A 20,323-nucleotide genomic window follows, 5' to 3' on the forward strand; every position below is an offset into this window, starting at 1 on the left:
ATTTCAAGACAGGATTCTGATGAAACTACAAATGACTCTTACTATAAAAAGAAATCCAACCACTATCCAGACCCTGTGTGAGTATCATTAGGTGTATTTTACTTCTGCGATATGGGCAAATAGAGGATGGAAAAATGTCAAGTCAAAAGTGTCTTAAATGACCCAAAAATCCCTCCAATGGGTATAGCACGCTATTTTGAGTTTAACACAAACGTTTGCTACATTTACTAAGGTAGAGTGTGAGCGATTTCAAGAAAACTAAATTTAACTATCTGTACATAGTATATAATTTTGCCTCGATCTTCGCAATCGCTCGTGTGGCGCAGTGGTAGCGCAGCAGATTGCAAATCTGTTGGTCCTTAGTTCGAACCTGAGCACGAGCTTTGTTTTTTTACCTGTGATGAACTATTTCTTTTTTGTGGGTTTTTGCGGCTTAAAATGAGGTTCCAGGCTTCCTCTCGATTACCGTATAGGAAGAAAGCAGCGATCGTTTTTACTCATCGCACTACACTTTGGTGGTTGCGAACTTTGCATTGACTAACTACCAAAACATCAATAAGCGATTTCTCAAAGAGTTCGCTTCAACTTATTTTATGTATTCTCACCTCTCGTAACTCGACCCATTTAGAAGGTATGAGTTCCAGTGATCATGGACACCAGGATAAATCAGATAGTCCTACATGTATCACTATTTCTATTGAGAAGGTTACACAAAGTGATAGCAATAACCAGCAATGATATAGTAGAGCCTTCAGTTACTCTTCATTTGTATTGTTGTGATATGCAGCTAAAACGAATATCACCACCATGTAACTAGCGATTAGTCGTTATATGAGGATTTAGGAAAAATGTCAGTTCTAAAGAATGCAAAAAACGAGCACATGAACAGTAAACAGAAAAGAAGGAATCATAATCTAATTCATATTTTATATCATCTTGAATCTCAGAGAATCTACAATGTGTCGCTTTTCGTCTTTCTTTCTCTCTCTCTTTCTCTCTCTTACTAGCCACCCACCCTAATTCAGACCCAAAACGGAGTGGTAATGGCGCGCATACACAATACCTAATTGCTGCAACGCTAAGACCTATACCATCACCACATTTTTGCAACCACCCACTTCCTCCAGCAAATGCCCTCGGTCCATTCTCTGGGCCAGAGCCATGAATTCTCTTCAGCTCGTTTGCGGCAGCTCTTAATGAGATTGTCACTGGATCTCAAGCTCCCGGAAGAAGACATCGATAACCTCATTTTCGCCATCGAAAGAGCTCTCCCCGATGAGCTTTCTGTGGATGAGTTGCTTCTGCTTGTGGCCGAGCTGGCGGCATCCCGTGTTGTATTCTACCCAGACTATGCAAATCTAGCTGGCCGTATAGAAGCCTCGAGGACTCAGTTGCTCGTGAAGCTCGATTTCGCAGCCAACTTTGCACGTTTGGCTTCCTACGTTCACCCGAGAACAGGGCAATTGTATCCCTTGGTGGACTTGGAAATTGCAGCTTTTGTGGAAGAACACAAGGATTTTTTGAACGAATTGATATGCTCTGAGCGTGACTTTGACTTGGCGTATTTCTCCATGAGAACGCTTCAGAACTCGTATTTCATTAGAATGGGAAATGTCCTTGCTGAAACTCCCCAGTATCTCTTCTTGCGTGTTGCAGTGGGCATTCATGCTCCAACTAGAAAACCCAGTGTCTTGAAGGAGATTCAAACAACGTATGAGCTAATGTCTCAAAGGTATATGATTCATTCTTCTCCTACGCTATTCAACGCAGGCACCGTCAACAATTACCTCTCGCTGTGCTTCTTGGTTGCCATGGAGGAAGACTCAGTTGACGGTATTTACAAAACGCTACACAAAGCAGCGCTCATTCTGAAAGGTCTGGGAGGCATTGGTCTCCACGTTCACGATATTCGTGCCAGTGGTGCTCTTATCAAGTCCTCAAATGGAACTTCCAGTGGCCTTGTTCCCATGTTGCGTGTTTTCAATGATACGGCTCGCTACGTTGATCAAGGCGGCAACAAGCGTCCTGGTGCTATAGCCGTGTACATTGAGCCATGGCATGCAGATATCGAAGATGTGCTTGATCTTCGTAAAAATCATGGTAAGGAGGAGGCTCGTGCTAGAGATTTGTTCTATGCCCTCTGGGTGCCTGACCTATTCATGAGAAGGGTGAAAGAAAATGGTAAATGGCCGTTATTCTCCCCTGATGAAGCACCCGGGCTTGCAGACGTATATGGGGAGGAATTTGACAGGCTATTTCTTGCTTATGAGGCAAATGGTCTTGCCATGAAAATCGTCGATGCGCAGAATTTATGGTCCAAGATCTTGAAGTCCCAAACAGAAACTGGCATGCCTTTCATGCTATACAAAGATGCTTGCAATCGAAAGCTGAACCAGAAAAATTTAGGGACAATCAAATCCTCAAATTTATGCTGTGAAATAGTCGAGTTTTCGTCTCCTGAGGAGATCGCTGTGTGCAATTTGGGCCTGTTGGCACTTCCAGCTTTTCTTAGAGAATACCCTACGGATACCATGGATTTTGACTTTAATAAGCTACACCAAGTCACAAAAGTCATGGCGAGGAACTTGAACGCGGTCATAGACTCAACGATGTATCCCGTGAAGGAATCTGAGACTTCTAACAAAAAGCACAGACCTATCGCAATTGGCGTTCAAGGCCTTGCGGATGTCTTTCTTCAATGCAGACTTCCCTTCGACTCTCCAGAGGCTGCAAGACTCAACAAGCAAATTTTCGAGACTATATATCACGCAGCCGTGGAGAGCTCGATGGAGCTAGCTATTGAGCATGGTCCGTATGAAACTTTTTCTGGGTCTCCAGCGGCAGAAGGGATACTTCAGTTCGATTTATGGAATCACAAGCCAGAATTCTTCAATGACTGGGATGAGCTCAAACTAAAAGTGCAAAAACATGGATTGCGAAACTCTCTTCTTTGTGCACCGATGCCTACAGCTTCTACTTCTCAGATCTTGGGTTATACGGAATGTTTTGAGCCTGTCACCTCAAATTTATACCTGAGACGAGTACGTTCGGGAGAGTATCAGGTTGTCAACAAGTATTTGTTGGAGGACCTTATTGATTTAGGCCTCTGGACACCTGCCATGAAAGACAGGATAGTGGTTGATAATGGACTGATTCAGAACATCAAAGAAATTCCTTCTGAGCTCAAGAAACTCTACAAAACAGTTTGGGAGCTACCACAAAAGGTAATCGTTGACATGGCTGCCGATAGAGGTCCATACATCGACCAGCTGCAAAGTATGAACATCTTTTTGCAAACTCCCACGTTTGGTAAACTCACCTCATGCCACTTCTACGCCTGGAATAAGGGCCTCAAAACAGGAATGTATTATCTTCGGACACAAGCCGCAGCTCGAGCTATACAGTTCACGGTTGACCCGTCACGAGCACTGGATGGTTCTGGCGAGGTAGTCGAGCACGCCTTAGACAAGATTGTTAGGAAGAAGTATATTGAAGCACGAGCTTTCACCAAGAAGAGAATCCAGGATGATGTTGAGGATACTTCCTCAAAAAGAACCCATAAAGCGCCACTTGTGAAAGACGAGCCACCTGTGGACAGTGATACCCAAAATTCTAATCATCTGACATATAGTGGTAGGGTTTTTGACCCCCATGACATATACTCCGATACACCTGTTTCATGCAACATAAGCGGGGCAGAAAACTGTGAGGGGTGTTCGGGGTGAACGAATTTAATGCTGTAAATAGATCACCTAATTCATGTACTTAGCATTTCAAATGTATAGATGACTCAACTAACGAAGCTTTCTTCCAGCGAAGTCTGCTACTTGAGCCATACCATCTTGTGTAACAAAGAACCTAAGCTTCGCCTTTTCAGCCCATATTAACACACCAACTTCTTGAGCATAGTTGCACAAGATATCATATTCACTCTGATTTTTGAAGTCTTTAAACAAATACCCATCGAAGGTTTGAATTCTGTCTAATTCAAGTTGCCAAAGCTTGATTTGGTCAACAACATTCGGAGGAAGAACTTCTAATTTATGCTGTGCGACTGAAGAATCTCCCGACTTGGACTGAGGAGCTCCACCGGCGGTATTGATATTGTGGGACGCGTCAAACTCAATTTTTTTATCAAGCTTTTCCTTCGCTAAGGCACGCATTTGTGGATGTGCGTGAGCTTCAAGAAAGTTGATTATTTGACTGGCTGTTATACCGTTCGAAAGAGCATTTCTAATAGACTCTCGTGTAATAACACCAATCACCATATTAGCGAATCGAGTCTTCATGGTAACGAAGAGATTCAATATGGCGATCTCGAGTGGGGAATTGGTGTATGCATAGATACTGAAGTTCGTTTCGAGGATTATCTGCCCCAGCAGCGATCCCTCGACGTCTCCTTCGGTGCTTTGCAAATGCTGGTCCATTACCATGGAAGGCGTTTTCAACCCTGTAGACTCAGATGTGAGTGTTGTGGCGAGACGAGTAGGGTAGAATCTTGCAGAATTTTCCGAACGCTGGTAAACAAGGCCGTAGTCACGCAAATCAGGTAGCATGGAGACTTGTGTGTCGCTAAGAGAAGCCACCTGGTAAGCCTTCCCTAGTTCCAAAGAACCCAAGATGAAGATGAAGTTGAGTACATCCACTGGATCCATGTGAAGATCTTGAGTAAGATTCAAGTATTCTAGTAAAAGCGTCCACAACTGAGCATTGACGTCTTGAAGAAGAAATTGAAAGCCCGCGTTGGTGATTTTCAAATTGCTAGGAGACGTTCCTGGTCCTTCCATGAGACCACCCAGCTTCAACAAGGAAAGCACAGACTTCGATGGCACTGCAGACTCCGTGCCTACCATAAAATGCAAAATGGTTTCCCATTTCTGAGAAGCAAACTTATCCAAAAGTCTTACGGTAACACGATCATCCAGAGGCTCAGTATCCAAAATTCCAAATGCGTTGGGTGTCTGAGTTCCCGTAAGACAATCTCTGAAGTTATTTTGAAAGGTTTGGTGAAGTCGTAAGTGAGTGCCACTAGAGTCCTCTTCAATGATGTGAAGGGCTCGTAGACGTTTGAGAGCATCGAACTGAAGGCGCCTCGCCTGAGGCTGTGTCCACTTCTCTAAATCCTTCACTGATACGGGCTTTTCATTGAAGAGCATGCTGATGACGTAGAACTTTGCAAGGGGCGGGAGAAGACGAAAGATGGAGAGGCATGTTGCTGGGGCATCGTAAAGCTTCAGCTGCACGACTTTCGGGAGACCCTCAAGGTGGCTATTCACTGTGAGTTTGAATGACATGCTAGGTAAGAATCTGGGTAATTGGAGTGCTCAGTGTGACCAACAAAACTGAACCTCGATAGGATCAGTGAACTCTGTTGATGGCTCGTTGAAGGGGACAAAAAAAAACTGTGCAAGCTGTAGCCTTGGTACAAAAAGGTGTTTTAAGACTTGACTGTTTTGGAACAACTGTCTGTTTTTGTCCTGATGTGGTGCTGAATTGATGTAGGCCACAGGCTTGTAGTAATGCAGTAATTCACGATAGTTGATGTCTCGCGCGAAAGCTGTGAGCTAGGTCTACAGAGGTGGAGGTGGAGGTGGTACAAGATAGAAGTGAAGGAGGGCGATAAAAATAAAAAATAAAAATAAAAATAAAAGAAATCCAATACTGGAGTAACATGATTGTCCTTACAGATACTTTTATGTGCTGACGAAATCAAGAGAATCAGGACACACGACAAATGTTCAACAGTAAGTATGGCTTGAAGTTGATTCGGTTCTGGAAAATCTCCCCGAAAGATGAATCCCTGTAGCTTCTCAGCAAACTCTGAATCTACATACTGTCAAGTCTTGTCTCTAGGAAAGCATTGAATTCCTAAGATCAAGTCAATTGTCATCATCACTTTTGGTACAAGTCGGCGACCTCAAATACAAATGCAGTTAGCCTCCTCCACCCAGGTTCCTGTATTGGCGTCAACGGTGAAACTCTCCAACTTCAGATCATGCCGCGACTATAACTACCACTAATTGAGTGCTGTGAATCTAAGGCTGTTTTCAAAAACGATTGGCTGCGACTACTTTACGTCACAGCAAGTTTTGTTCAATCCTTCGCCACTTGAAGGTTGCCATTTTTTTTTTTTTCCTTCCCTTCTTCGGTATTATCTGGAAGCATTCACTTTTCTGGAATTTCTGCAAAATTTGCGAGGGACCCCGGCTGGGATGCAGAAGATCCCAGAATCTCACACTTCTTTGCGGCCTTGACAATGCAGCAAGTGAGAGGACTCGCGGGGTGCAGGCAAAACAGCCCGCCCAGGGCTATTGTGATGACTGCGACAGTTTGGCTGCAAAATAAGGTTGTGGAAGACACTGAGGAGTTGGGCGGTGAAAGGTGTCACCGGTGTCACCGAGAAAGCATAAAGTTAAGTTTCTTTGACTGTTGTGGTGATATTAATTTTGTAGTGCTGAATGGAATACCTCCGACTAACTAGCTGTTCGCAGAAGCCTCCTTCACATGGTACATTGTTCATTAGAATCATTACAAACCGTAGCTTAGTACCATTTCGTATCATCTGTCAGAAGAATTTCCAAGGTTTGATGTGTAAATGCGCCCGTGAGCTTGCAACCGCCCGTCAGAGTATGTCAACCTCGATTTTCCCCTGCAACCCCTGCAAAACAATCATCTCAGACAAAATACTACCTTCGATAAAACCTTGACCTCTGTAAGTCGAGATATTAGACCAACGCACTGGTATGCCTCAGCCCTTACGCTATCTCTCAAGTCATGTCCATCGCCGCCTCACTCCAGGACTCCTATGGAAGCAACAAATCTACTCCCCGCTGGCCAAAAAAAAATCCAACTTAAAAGGTAGAGTAACCATTGCACGAGAATGACGATTGCATCACCACCCTAGCAGCGGGAGCCTGGCTTCCTTCCAATTTCGTGCAAGTACTTATCGCAACTAACCCATTTACTCTATCTCACAACCACCATCAACGGCCCGATGTAGAGAGCAAAGTTTTAGCGAGAGGAACGGGTCCGGAACGCCGTTGCCGACCGCACATAGATAGCGGGAACTCCAAAAAATTAAAAAGGTGCTGTGGAGCATAGCGGGTAATCACTGGCCACAAATGGGAAAGCGAGCCATCGAGATCCCGAACGGTGGCGGTGAAAGAAGCCGCCGATAGTAGAAATGGCACAGTTGAGAGGGCACAAACTACAGAGGAAGCGGCAGCAGCCGTTGCTAGCAACCGAGACCGCCAGCCAACGACAGGAAACTATTGTGATCTACGAGTGTCTGGCTGACCAAGGCATCAACTAGTAGCCTCGACCAAGGCTCTGAAAGGTGGCTCCCCACGAGTTGCCTCGACCATGCGACCCTGGTGACATGATCTGTCCAGGGCTCTTTGGCGAGTGCATTTGTGGTAGTAGCGCTGGAAACGTTGCGGTTGCACCGGCTGCAAAAGACAAAGCAGCAGTCTGTACGATATACGAGAAGAACCTTAGGCACAAAAGCAGCAAAGTGACTCCTCTGCCACAGCTTGACTCTCGACTTCACTGCCACACTTCACCCATATTCCTCCCATTCTACCGCTTTTGCGTTTCTTGTGGAATTCTTCAGGCAGTAGGGGTGCTTGCTGTGGGATTGGGCGTTCTTCTCTTGCTCCCACACACTGTATATGGTGCGTCGCCTAAACGCACGCCAGGGTCCGCCCAGCAGGTCAGTGCATGGTCTCTGGCACATGGCCCATGAGCAAATGATTTGCAGCCGAGCACTACTTAAGAGGGGCCTCTGCTGTGGACCATCCAATTCATCCACTATACACCTCAGTTGACACTTAGACTGCGGACTTTCACTCGATATACACTTTGATTGATAACTTGCACGGTTATTGATTAGCTCATTTACCTATTCCGTCGTTCTCACTTGATAGCAAGTGACCACTCCATACAAACTATTTCTTTGCATCCGCTGAGCTCGGTCGACATGATGGTAGCGCTGGTCTCCAAGCCTGTGGCTGGTGTGTTTGAATGTCGCTCGCCCATGGTGACGCCTTCGCCTGAGCCGGTGAAGCTCAAGAAAGTCGAGTCGGTACCGTTTGTCGCGTCAGATAAGGCGTACCACTTCTTGTTGGTGGACGACAACATCATCTACTTGCGGATATTCGCTCGGATCTTGCGCAAGCTCTTCCCTCAGGCGCTGGTGAGGGCAATCCAGGACCTGCTGGTGCTTGAGCTCACTGAGGAGCTGTTTCTGCGCTTCGATTGTGTGTTTTTGGATATCGATATGCCCCGGGTTACCGGCATCGATGTTGCTACACAGCTAAGAAGCTTCCTGTCGCTAGACCACGTCGGGCTTGTGGCCGTGACTACAAAAGCGCTTCTCTCTGGTATGGAGCTCTACGAGAGTATAGGCTTCGATCACACGTTCCCCAAGCCTTTGAACGTTGCGCATGGAGACTTGTTGGAGAAGATTGAACAAGTTGTTAGCGTCAGAGGTGCGCTCAAAAAGAGGTGACGCTACGCTCTGTTGCACGCTTGATGTTGCAGATTTAATGTTGCACACTGATACTAGCAAACTGGATGTTTGTTTGCGTTGAGGGACGAATAATGATAAGGGTTTAATAACGGTTTATAGACGGACACTTAATACCAGGGTTATGGCGAGGAACATTGAAGTAGCTATGAGATGGCCAGTTTCTGTTGGTGTTGTTATATTCTCCTGTGCTCTTCTGAAACTTTTTCTAAGTAATACTAATCTAGCTTTCGCCCATTTGCTTGAACGGGCGATCCACTTCCTCCAACCTTCCTAGCGCTTGCGAAGTTTTGGTATTTTTGTTTCTTCCCCACAGTCGGGTCTCGGCTACTCGCCACAAGTCAGTCAGACGGAACCCTATTTCCTGTGTTTCAAGCAGTGATACGGTTTATTGCCCCTTCAGCACTTTTATGGGAAGATTTGAACTCCACAAACTCCACAAACGCATAGTTCAAGGTCTTGGCGCTTTATCCTCTATGCTCTTCTAGAGGCCAAGCATATGTGATGATTGCTTGATCACTCGGTGGCAGGGTCCTCTCAAAATCCTAAGTAAATGTTCTCAGAGATTCATGGTCACTTAAGCAAATTTTGATATGGGTAGCCATACGAGCTAACTCTACGGAAATTCGCTTGCTCTTCAATTCAAGTCTGAAAATAACCCGTCCGAAATCCGTTGTTGCTCGAAAATTTAGCCGCTTTGCTTTTCAAGATTAAGTTCACCTCTCAGAGATCCTCAACCCAAACCAATTTCGTTTTAGTCGCTCTGCTTACCCCTGGCAAGCAGCCCCATCATTGCAATTGCGCTCTCGATGTTTTCACCTTTTGGTGCACAGACTGGAATGTAGAGCCAAGAACCGTCTTTCTCCTTTATGAACTTCACTAGTTCCCTGTAGCTGTCACCATTTTTTGTCAAGTCTGCTTTGGTTGCTATAACCATCACTCTCTTACCCTTCATTCGCTTCTCGCCAACTTCATCAATTAATACTTGCAAGTCCATCGATGGATTTTTGGACTCCAAAGAAACAACAAACACAATACCGCCACTGCGCTCGATATGCCTCAAGAAATCCATCCCCATTCCTTTGTTCTCAGAGGCGCCTTTTATGATACCTGGAATGTCTGCGACAGTAAAAGGATCTTGGTCGATTCTCGTGAATATTGTTCCAATCGTTGGTTGAAGAGTGGTGAACTCCCAATGGCCAACGCGTGGACGAGCCTTGGAAATGGCCCTTAGAAGAGTCAGCTTACCGGCATTGGGCAATCCCACAAGACCCAAGTCTGCCAAAAGCTTGAGCTCTAACATGAAAAACTCACAGAGTCCCTTACGACCCCTCTTGCTGAATCTGGGGTTCCTCACATCTTTGGTGAGGAAGTGCATGTTGCCCATACCACCTTTGCCGCCCTTCATGATGAGCACCGGCTTGTCTGTGGGCTTATCGAAATCTAGTCCCATAAAGGGGAACCGATCGTACGTGAGTTCTTCGGCCATAATCTCTCTATCGTAATCCTTCACTTGCTCATTAAGCTCATTGAAGTACTCTCTTTCCTGGTGGTAGTCTTCATCCTTTTCCTTGAATGTCCAGCCTTCGCCAGGAGAGTAATCGTTCTTGTAGAGCTGAATATCCCTGTCTGGAGTAAATCTCACTGACATCGTCACTTTCAGAATATCACCGACTTCCTTGAGCTGCTTCTTCACTGCCAAAGGATCTGGGATCCACCTCATTGTCGTGCCAACCGGGACCTCTATAATCACGTCCTCGCCTCTTTTCCCATCCAATTGTCTTGAGGAGCCTGCTTTTCCGCCTTTAGCCTGATAACTCCATTGTATTCCATGCAACAGCCCCATGTTTTTCACCACATGCACATAAATGTTTCCACCATTTCCTCCATCTCCTCCATCTGGAGGTCCCACGGGTCTATTGGCGTCTCTGAAGAATGACACGCACCCATTGCCTCCATCACCAGACTTCAAACGCACAAGTCGAAGGTCCAAAAAAGTTCTCTGCTCGACTTTTTGTCCTTGCTTATAGTTCTGGTGCTGGCCAACAAAGATCTTGTGACTCTGATGTAGATCGCCTGAAAAGTAGTCTTTCATATTCACTTTCACTTTATCTAGACCAAAATCGTCACTTCCTTCGACCCAGTACTTCATATCCTTATACTGCTTGGGATATGCTTTTGGAGAAATGGAAGAGTCGAACGAGTAGCTTGACTCTGGAAGGTTAGCATACGGATCATATCTTTCGGGTGAAACTTTTTCTATGATGTCATCACTTGAACTGTTTTCTGAAATTGTAGAGAACTTGTACCGCCTATTTACAATTCTGGGCCCTCGAAGAAGCCTTAGACAGCTTCTAACGCTAATCATGCAATAATTAAGTTCAGACCATCCATTGCCCCTAGATAAGCACATATATAGTGCGGTGTACAGGTGTATGCTGTAGACTTTGTATGGGGACTCGATGAGCATCGCTCTTGTCAGACACTACTACGTAATAGCCAAAAATACTTACAATACATGTCATTCTCGGATCTTGGGGTCTCCAAATGGCTCTGCGAAGCCCTTGATGCCATGAAGATCCACACGCCGACTGCAATCCAAGCAGCTTGTATCCCCGAAATATTGAAAGGAAAAGATTGTATTGGTGGAGCTAAAACTGGTTCGGGTAAAACCATAGCCTTTGCAGGGCCAATGCTTTCTAAATGGTCGGAAGACCCAATGGGCATCTTTGGTGTTGTTTTGACTCCAACACGTGAGTTGGCGATGCAAATTGCTGAGCAGTTTGCAGCCTTGGGTGCAAATATGAACATTCGTTTGGCTGTAGTTGTGGGGGGTGAAGATATAGTCAAGCAGGCTTTGGAGCTTCAAAGAAGGCCGCATTTTGTTATAGCCACTCCAGGGCGTTTGGCTGATCATATCTTGAATTCAGGTGAAGAAACGATAAAGGGACTTCGCAGCGTCAAGTACTTAGTGCTTGACGAAGCTGATAGGGTGCTCAGTAACTCCTTTAGCAAAGACCTTCTGCGGTGCTTGGAGGTGATGCCTCAGGCTCTGAAGCGGCAGACGCTTCTTTTTACTGCTACTGTCACCGATGCTGTCAGAGCGCTCAAGGAAAAGCCTCCAGCAAAGGGCAAACCGCCTGTATTCATGCACGAGGTGGACTCTGTGGATAAGGTGGCTATTCCCGCATCTTTGCTGTTATTTTATGTGTTTACACCCTCTTACGTCAAGGAAGCTTATCTTCACACGGTGTTGCTGCTTGACAAGTATAAAGACGTGAATGTCATAATATTCGTGAACAGAACACATACCGCAGAGCTTCTAAGGCGGACACTCCGGAAAATGGAATTTAGAGTCGCTTCACTACACTCTCAAATGCCACAGCTGGAAAGAACAAGCTCTTTGCATAGATTCAAGGCTCAGGCCGCAAGAATCCTTATAGCTACTGATGTGGCTTCCAGAGGTCTAGATATCCCCACTGTGGAGCTTGTGGTGAACTACGATCTCCCTGCTGATCCAGATGATTTCATTCACAGAGTTGGTAGAACTGCTCGAGCTGGGCGTAAAGGTGATGCAGTTTCCATTGTCGGTGAGCGGGATGTTGAACGTATTTTGGCGATCGAAGAAAGAGCCAACAAAAAGCATGAGTTATTGGAGGAAGCGAACGATGACGCTGTGATAGAAAAGTCGTTGAAGAGCATGAGTACAGCCAAGAGAGAAGCGCTCATGGACATGGAAAGGGAGAATTTTGGGGAGAAGAGGGAAATCAATAAGCGGAAGCACGAAGATTCATCTCTGTTGAATAAGAGAAAGAAGACAAAGGAGAAAAGAGGCTGATGGGAAAGCATAGTCATTCGTCACAGACGATCGAGACGTTCAACGTCTCATCATGCATTATAAATATATCGTAGATGATTGTAATAGAGCATATGATTCACAAGGCGCTGTCCGTTGTAAGTATATTAGATTATCTCAGCACCTGGTCTATATTATTCAGTGAGATGCTCAACTCAGGCTAGTCATGATTCTATCAACAATCAAAGCAATGTTGATCCCTATCAACGTCAACACCACTGCAGTTACACATATGACCATGGTAAGGTTGTTGAAGCCATAGGTGTGTATCCTTTTTTGGGAGTAGCGCCTCACTGTTCTAAAGTAGTTGATCCCACTAAGCACCAACGTTGCAAACGCTAAACCGATTAATATGGCCGCAATTATTTTATTAAACAGACCATTGTTGAAGTTCGGAAGATGTGTATGATCCTTCTCCCCCGAAGAACGTAAATGGAATCCCATGATCATGCCAGTTGCAGCAAAGTATAAAGATGTAGAAAATCTCACAAACGAAAGGAGCGTTCTCTCACTCTGAAGCACATCCCGCGGCTCACTCAGTGTAATTTCTAGAACCCTCAGTTTGGGCATCCACCAGTACTTTCCTGGTGTTGTTGTAGCGAGAGAATGTTCTTGCGTCAAATTCGAGGGTTGTCTCGAGAGCTGCCTTGAGGGTTGGCCCTCGGCACTTTGGGGCAGAAATGGAGCAACTTCCGTCTCCGAGTCAATACTTTCGCTTCTGAAGGGTGAGTTCAGTCTGCTATGGTACGCTTGCATGGCAGAGTAGCTACCTCGTTGTGGAGATCTGCCTTCTCTGGCACTCATTCCTCTGAATATTGTAGCAAGATTAATAGAAATGAATGGTGGTTATCAGAATTTCGATTCAACGTCGTTTGTTCTCGACAGAATGATGTTTATACTGAGATTTATCGCGAACTAAGACTCAATTGGGAGTTGCCTGTAGTAGGTTAGATTAGATAGATAAGTAGACAGATGGAAAGGGTGCGAAATTAGCATACTGTGGATCACAAGCTAACCTAGCAATTCATAAAATAGGCACAACCTTCTTTATCAAGTTCGGTTTTTCTTACATGTTTGTAGCAAGTATTTTTAAGCCTATACTATTAAGCGACTGTATAGCTACTTGGGTATTAATTGGAGATACTGAGATGAACCCATGATTGCAAACCAGCGCAGCGCTTATCTCCCCAATGTCAAGTATTAATTGTTGCCCCATTCTTGTTTTCCATAGTTCCTTCTACTTCTTTTACCCTTCCTTCTTGTCTTTTTTCGAAGAGCTTCGTCTGGGAGACCGTACATCTTCCTGGGGATCTCTATTTTGTCAATGCTAGCCACTTGACCGCTGGCACTGGCGTTCGAATTTGAGATCAGGCTTCTATCTTTCTCTTTTGCTGGCGTTCTCTTAAATTGAACTTTTTGTGGTTTCCCGGTTCCCTCAAACTCGTTCCTCATAAGCTCCACTGGCTGATACATGTCATCTAAAGGCAACAACAGTGCACACTGACTACCTGACAGGGATAACTCTTGAGAAATGTCGCTCTCAACAAATAATGGTTCCTGGTCTTCATAATCTTCTGGAGTCTCACAAAAGCCTTCATTCAATGGCTCATTTTGGCCCATCCAAGTGCAAGAACTGTTGTGATTTACGTCGACGTTTGAGAAGGGTTTTAGGTACCTTATGGGAATCCCATAGCACGTCTTGAAATACTCTGTCCAGTTGGGCTCAATCCCCACCTTGAGCTGCTTTTGAACCAAGTTCCACGCCTTGTAATGGCGCTCAAACCGGTCTAACTCTTGGGTCCATTTGTTTTGAGCAGCAAAAAAGGCTTCTTTGTCCCTTTGGCCGACAACGATGAGTGCATGAAAACTGTAGAAATATTCCATTGACTCCCACACGAGCTGCATTAAGCCCGTGCCGTGATCAACTCTCACAGAGCCGTCCATGTTAAATTGTGCCTCACAAGCCCAGATGGGGAAGAGAATGGGGCCAATTCGGCGACATTTGTTACACGGGGGGACTTCAGGAAGCATTAGTGATTGGAAGTAGGTCCTAAAAGAGTGTTGAGTGTTTAGAGCGTTGTGGATGAAAAGGATACTGTAGTTGGGAGTTTTGTATTATTGCGAGAATGGCTGCAAAATCCATTTTGAAACCACTTTCTCATACAAATTCTGCAAATCCGGTAACTCTTAAACTATGGTTCTTTAAAATGACAGACCAATGCTGTTGGTTCAAGAAAGCTCACATAACATATATATCATTGTGGTATATTCGTCTGTCGCTTCTACTGTATTTTGTTCTCTATCGTATGTTAGCCACAACAGATCAAGAATTGAAGGAAGACGAACTGTGATAAAATTGAGAGAATTGATAAACTGAGCCCAGTCTGAGGTCTTGAAAGTGACGTTTCTTTTATTCAACCCACTCTGAAGGTCTTCTTTGCAAGGCGTTCTCAGAATATTTAGCGCACATATCTCATCAGACTAGCGTCTGAAAGGAATATTACCTCACACAAAAGGAGATTAAAGCAAAAGTATACTACTAAGGTCAGAGTTCTCAGGTTAAAGTCACAGCAATGAAAGCTTCTCATGAGCTACTTCTCAATTATCAGTGTCCTAATAGTGTACTCTCTGAGCCCGATTCATGTTTACCCATTCGTTTTTTCAATCCAATTTCTTTCCAAATTTTCTGAGGAAGAATTCATTAAATCTGAGCAGCATTTTCTCCTCTCTTTGTTATTTCAATATTATCTTTTACTTTCTTGTTTGATGCTCGACTTACGGTATTGCGCAGCCTATGAGCCACTGCGAGGCATAACCTGAAAACCCTCTTCGCCCACTACTCATCGACATTTCGAAGGATTGCAAGATATTTAACTGATTATCTTTCGTGAATAGTCATGACACTTTGCCTTTTTCGGTTCACAAATTTACCATTTCATCTTTTTGCACAGATCCGTTTGTTTCTTACTAGCCGGGGATGCCTCCTGCACGGGGCCATCTCTTCACATCAACATCAACAACACCATCACCACCTTCAAATTTTTATAAACGCTTCATCATGGCCTCCGTGCAAAAAGTAAAGCGATGTCCCGGGTGCCATCATACCAAGTTCATCCAAGACATGCTGGCACTGTCGGGTGATCTTTTGTGTGAGAACTGTGGTATGGTGCAAGAAGAAAACCCCATCATTTCCGAGGTCCAGTTCGGTGAATCCTCCAGCGGTGCTGCCATGGTGCAAGGTGCCATGGTGGGCGCCGATCAGGCCCGTGCTAACTTTTCCATGAGAAACGCCATGGAGTCAAGGGAACAGACACTTCTTAGCGCTAAGCTGAAGATTCGTAAATTGGGAAGCGCCATGAGGATCCCAGAGTACATCATGGAGTCTGCTAGTGGATGGTTTAAGCTTGCTTTGGTGCAGAACTTCGTGCAAGGTCGTCGTTCCCAGAATGTGATCGCTGCTTGTTTGTATGTGGCTTGTCGTCACGAAAGGACTCACCACTTGTTGATTGATTTCTCTTCTAGGTTGCAGATTTCGGTGTATTCTCTCGGTGCCACATACTTGAAACTTGTTCGTGCCTTGCAAATCCAAAAGCTTCCGCTCGCTGATCCATCTTTGTTCATTCAACACTTTGCTGAAAGACTTGGCTTTGGTGATCAGACTGCCAAAGTTTGCAGGGACGCCACAAAAATCGCTCAACGAATGGCCTCCGATTGGATTTTTGAGGGAAGAAGACCAGCTGGTGTCGCAGGAGCTTGTCTTTTGCTCGCAGCCAGAATGAACAACTTTAGGAGATCCCACGTTGAGATCGTAGCCGTGGCTCGTGTGGGTGGAGAGACAATCCAAAAGAGACTTAACGAGTTCAGAAAGACGAAATCTGGTGTCTTGACCCTTAATGAGTTTCGTGAGTCCGAAAAAACTGAACCCTCCCTACCGCCTTCTTATCAACAGAATCGTAACATCGAGTCGAAGATCCAGAAAATGCTTCGGCAAAGGGCCCGCATGCTCAAGCTGTACAAGAGGCTTGCTAGCCGAAATAAGCTTTTCGATGCTCTTTTCGAGGAAGAGATGGATGAGAGGCCACAACCGAAGAAGGAGCCAAACTCAAGTGTAGCTTCTACACAACAGACAGATGTTGAGAATGGAGAGAATGAGGGACCGATATCTAGGGATGAACCTACGAATGAACAATCCGCCTCAAGGCAGGAGGAGGATAATGAAGTACCCGCCCCAAGGCAGGTAGGTTCCGATGAAGAAGCTGCTCCAGGGCAGGTTGGCACAAATGACGAATCTGTCGCTGAAGATACCGCGAACAAGGACGCAAGCAATTCTGAAGCTACCGGTGATGTATCTGAACGCGAGAAGTCTACCGACAATGCAGAAACAAATAATGATGAAAGTGTCGCCGAGAATTCTGTTCAAAACAACTCGTTGAACAAAGAAGACGCGAATGATCAAGGTGGTCCCAACGCTTTGAACAGTAATGAAGAACCAACCGTGAATGACGAATCGATATTCGACGATATGTATGACATCATGCCTGCGGACATTGAGGATGAAGTTCCACAAGTTCACGATCCAGCATATAAACCTTCTAGCGGGAGTGGCAGGCTCAGAGGGTTATCGTCAGACAGAAAGCTACGTGTGCGTAAAGAGAGGAATTACGCTGCAGACAATTTCAATCATGAAGCTGCTTACGATGCCATGGAGCCCTTTCAGGCTATTCGTAAAAGGAGAGCGACAAATGTGTCGATGGCTAAGAAGGACTCTCTTTTGAAATCAGTATTGGCAGGAGGAGAGATATCTGAGAAAGAATTAGAATCTGCACTCGATCATATCTGGCGCAGCCAGCAAAAAACTCTAAAGGAAGCGCTTTATCTGATTCCATCAGAAGAGCGAAGAAGGGCTCGTGTGAGTGAACTATTCGTCCCCGAGACTGGTGGGGAAGGAGATGAAGACGGAAATGAGCTGGCTCTTCCGACTGATCCTAATGAGAAGGAGCTATTGCGGCGTATTGAACTCAACAGACCTAGAAATTTGGTTAAGAACTGTCCGACCACGGAAAGTTTGCTCAGCAAGGTGCCTGACAACCCTGAGCTTAATGACGATGATGACGACTCAGAAGTCGAGTTCTTGCAGCTCACCCCAGCACAAGCGAAGAAGAAGGAGGAAGCATGGGTTGGTATGAACTACGATTTCCTAATTGCCCAGGAGAAGAAAAACTTGAAGCAGGCTGCTGATGAGATCGCAGGAAACACTTCGGGCCAGCCACGAAAAAGAAGAAGAATCAAGGAGTCCAGCGTGGATCCTGTCATCAACGACCCTGCAGTTGCAAACGCAATCAGTCAGATAGGAGAGGATGGTAGAGCCGTTACCCCAGCCGAAAGCGCCAAACAATTATTGCAAAGCAAGAATTTCTCGAAGAAGATCAACTACAGCTCAATTGGTGATCTTTTTAATAAGTAAACGTTATGGGACAAGCAACTATTCATAGAACACAAAACTTGACTTATTGTAGTAGCTTCAGTATTTGGTCTAGGGAGTGCATACCGCACATCTACATTGTGGAGGGCTCGATGAGCATCCCAGAAGGTGTTTTCACCCACTGAAAATCACACTACATTTCACAGAATATGGGTAAAAAAAGAAGAGCAGCTATTCTCCCGACCAACATTATTCTTCTTCAAAATGTTGTTCGTAGAGATCCCGGATCCTACCACGAGGAGTTCCTTCAACAGTACTCCCACTACGAGTCTTTGAGAGACATCTTTCTCATGAACCCATCTCCAGACCAAGGAACAGAATTTGGCGAACTCATTGGTTTTGTATCTGCCGTTTGTAATTGTTATCCAAAAGAAACGAAGAATTTCCCCGAGGAGCTTAGAAACATTCTTCTCAATAATCATAGAGACTTGACGCCTGACCTCAGAGAGAAGATAATCCAGTGTCTTACAATGCTTAGAAACAAGAACATCATCACTGCAGAAACGTTGATTTCGACGCTTTTCCCCCTTCTTCGAGCTTATTCTAGTTCTGCTCAGAATGCATCAACGAGCTCTCAGAACGCTAAAGCTGTGAGACGCCAAATTTACAGTACACTCATTTCTCTTTTGAAAGCAATGAACACGGGGGCAAAAAATCAGAAAATCAATAGAATGACTCAGGCTTTGCTTTTTGAGTTGCTTGAGCAAAGAGACGCTCAGGGTTTCTGGGCCACCAAGCTCACAAGAGAGCTCTGGAGAAGAGGTATTTGGGACGACTCAAGAACTGTGGAAATCATGACCCACGCTGCATTGCATCCTGATATGAAAGTGAGTACCTCGGGAGCGAAATTTTTTCTCGGTGCTGACAAGGAGAGACAAGAGGCTCTTGAGGATAATTCGTCTGACGAGGAGGGTTTTGATATGGGCTCATTGAAACATAAAATGCAAATCAACAAAAAATCATCAAAAAGAGCGAAAAAGATGGAGCAGGCACTTAAGTCGATGAAAAAGAAAAATGGAAGCAAGGGCTCAGCAACGTATTTGAACTTCTCTGCTATTCATTTGCTTCGGGACCCACAGGGTTTTGCCGAGGCTCTTTACGATACACACATGAGTAACAAGGCTGCCAATAAGTACGATTTGGAGCATAAGATCTTGTTCATGAACCTCGTTTCGAGGCTTATTGGTACACACAAACTTACAGTGTTGGGTATTTATTCCTTTTTTCTCAAGTACTTGACTCCCAAGCAAAGAAATGTCACACAAATCATGGCTGCGTCCGCCCAAGCTTCCCACGACTTGGTGCCACCAGAAAACATTGCTTCCGTTGTGCGCAAGATTGCTGACGAATTTGTCAGTGAAGGTGTTGCCTCCGAGGTGGCTGCTGCTGGTATCAACACAATTAGAGAGATCTTGGCTCGTGCTCCATTGGCTATTGATGCTACTCTTTTGCAGGACTTAGTGGAGTACAAGGGCTCTAAAGCCAAAAACGTCATGATGGCTGCGAGATCTTTGATCTCTTTGTACAGAGAAGTTGCTCCTGAAATGTTGCATAGAAAGGACCGTGGTAAAACAGCCTCGATCGAGCTTCAGCATGGCGAAAAGAAAGGATTGCCTCAGTTTGGTGTCGAGTCTACTGTTACTTCCATTCCGGGTATCGAGCTTTTGGCTAAATGGAGAAAAGAGCAAGGCTTGGAAGATGACGAAGAGAATGACGAGAACTGGGAGGTTGACGAGGACAGTGACGACGATGACGTTGATGGTGAATGGGTCACCGTCGAATCGGATAAGGAAATTGATATTTCCGACTCCGAAGATGAAAAAGAGAAGAAGTCAGAGGAGGATGCCAAGGATGAAAATGACGAGGAAGATTCTGACCTTGATCTCTCTGACAGTGAGAATGAAGAGACATCTGGCCCGGTGAAGAAGAAGGCGAAGATTGCACAACCAAAGGCTGATGAAGCTGCCGCTGCCGAAAAGGCAATGACTGAGATGCTCTCTCTGAGAATCCTCACCCCAGCGGATTTTGCTAAGCTTGAAGAGTTGAAGGTCCAGGCTGGTTTGGAGAAGGTACTCGGCAAACAACACAACGAAGAGGAAGTTGATCTGACTTCTCTTGTTGGAAAGGTCAAGTACAAGCAGCTCAGAGAGGAAAGAATTGCTCACGCCAAGGAAGGAAAAGAAGACAGAGAGTTTGGTTCGAGAAAGGGTAAGAGAGAGAACCCACATTCCACCACCAATAAGGAGAAGGCGAGAAAGAAGAACTTCATGATGATGATCCACAAGAAGGCCGTCCAAGGCAAGCAGAAGATGTCTCTTAGGGACAGACAGAAGGTTTTGAGAGCACACATAACCAAGCAAAAGAAGAAAGGGCTTTAGTTCTAGATTTCATAGTGCATTTGCAATCACGGTTTATTTTTAATTGAACATAGTAGATTACATTCTGGCATTTACAGTAT

General features: G+C 45.1%; 8 protein-coding genes and 1 non-coding gene across 9 annotated transcripts; 6 read left to right on the top strand and 3 right to left on the bottom strand. All coding sequences in view use genetic code 12, as the record gives it.

The window, feature by feature from the left end:
• Positions 1-311: 311 nt before the first annotated feature.
• CJI96_0003901 lies at positions 312-383 on the top strand. Its single transcript has one exon. It is a non-coding gene; the product is annotated as a tRNA-Cys (tRNA).
• Positions 384-1,196: 813 nt separating this feature from the next.
• On the top strand, positions 1,197-3,725 carry RNR3 (Rnr3p; the record flags this gene model as incomplete). The annotated part of the gene is made up of 1 exon (XM_029037136.2): positions 1,197-3,725. The coding sequence occupies one exon, from the start codon at positions 1,197-1,199 to the stop codon at positions 3,723-3,725; it is 2,529 nt and encodes an 842-aa protein (XP_028888192.2).
• A 69-nt stretch (positions 3,726-3,794) lies between these two features.
• CJI96_0003903 (TFIIH/NER complex subunit TFB2) lies at positions 3,795-5,294 on the bottom strand (the record flags this gene model as incomplete). The annotated part of the gene is made up of 1 exon (XM_029037137.2): positions 3,795-5,294. One exon carries the CDS (start codon positions 5,292-5,294, stop codon positions 3,795-3,797), a length of 1,500 nt encoding a protein of 499 aa, XP_028888193.2.
• Positions 5,295-7,981: 2,687 nt separating this feature from the next.
• SRR1 (Srr1p) lies at positions 7,982-8,509 on the top strand (the record flags this gene model as incomplete). Its single annotated transcript, XM_029037138.2, has 1 exon — positions 7,982-8,509. One exon carries the CDS (start codon positions 7,982-7,984, stop codon positions 8,507-8,509), a length of 528 nt encoding a protein of 175 aa, XP_028888194.2.
• Positions 8,510-9,281: 772 nt separating this feature from the next.
• Positions 9,282-10,895, bottom strand: MTG2 (putative GTPase; the record flags this gene model as incomplete). Its single annotated transcript, XM_029037139.2, has 1 exon — positions 9,282-10,895. The coding sequence occupies one exon, from the start codon at positions 10,893-10,895 to the stop codon at positions 9,282-9,284; it is 1,614 nt and encodes a 537-aa protein (XP_028888195.2).
• Positions 10,896-11,045: 150 nt separating this feature from the next.
• DBP8 (ATP-dependent RNA helicase DBP8) lies at positions 11,046-12,365 on the top strand (the record flags this gene model as incomplete). The annotated part of the gene is made up of 1 exon (XM_029037140.2): positions 11,046-12,365. One exon carries the CDS (start codon positions 11,046-11,048, stop codon positions 12,363-12,365), a length of 1,320 nt encoding a protein of 439 aa, XP_028888196.2.
• Positions 12,366-13,583: 1,218 nt separating this feature from the next.
• Positions 13,584-14,327, bottom strand: CJI96_0003907 (uncharacterized protein; the record flags this gene model as incomplete). Its single annotated transcript, XM_029037142.2, has 1 exon — positions 13,584-14,327. One exon carries the CDS (start codon positions 14,325-14,327, stop codon positions 13,584-13,586), a length of 744 nt encoding a protein of 247 aa, XP_028888198.2.
• Positions 14,328-15,441: 1,114 nt separating this feature from the next.
• BRF1 (transcription factor TFIIIB subunit BRF1) lies at positions 15,442-17,847 on the top strand (the record flags this gene model as incomplete). The annotated part of the gene is made up of 1 exon (XM_029037143.2): positions 15,442-17,847. The coding sequence occupies one exon, from the start codon at positions 15,442-15,444 to the stop codon at positions 17,845-17,847; it is 2,406 nt and encodes an 801-aa protein (XP_028888199.2).
• A 167-nt stretch (positions 17,848-18,014) lies between these two features.
• Positions 18,015-20,243, top strand: SDA1 (Sda1p; the record flags this gene model as incomplete). Its single annotated transcript, XM_029037144.2, has 1 exon — positions 18,015-20,243. One exon carries the CDS (start codon positions 18,015-18,017, stop codon positions 20,241-20,243), a length of 2,229 nt encoding a protein of 742 aa, XP_028888200.2.
• Between the last annotated feature and the right edge of the window lie 80 nt (positions 20,244-20,323).

The sequence above is a fragment of the Candidozyma auris genome, chromosome 4 (genome assembly GCF_003013715.1).
Source record: "Candidozyma auris chromosome 4, complete sequence".
Taxonomy (NCBI): domain Eukaryota; kingdom Fungi; phylum Ascomycota; class Pichiomycetes; order Serinales; family Metschnikowiaceae; genus Candidozyma; species Candidozyma auris.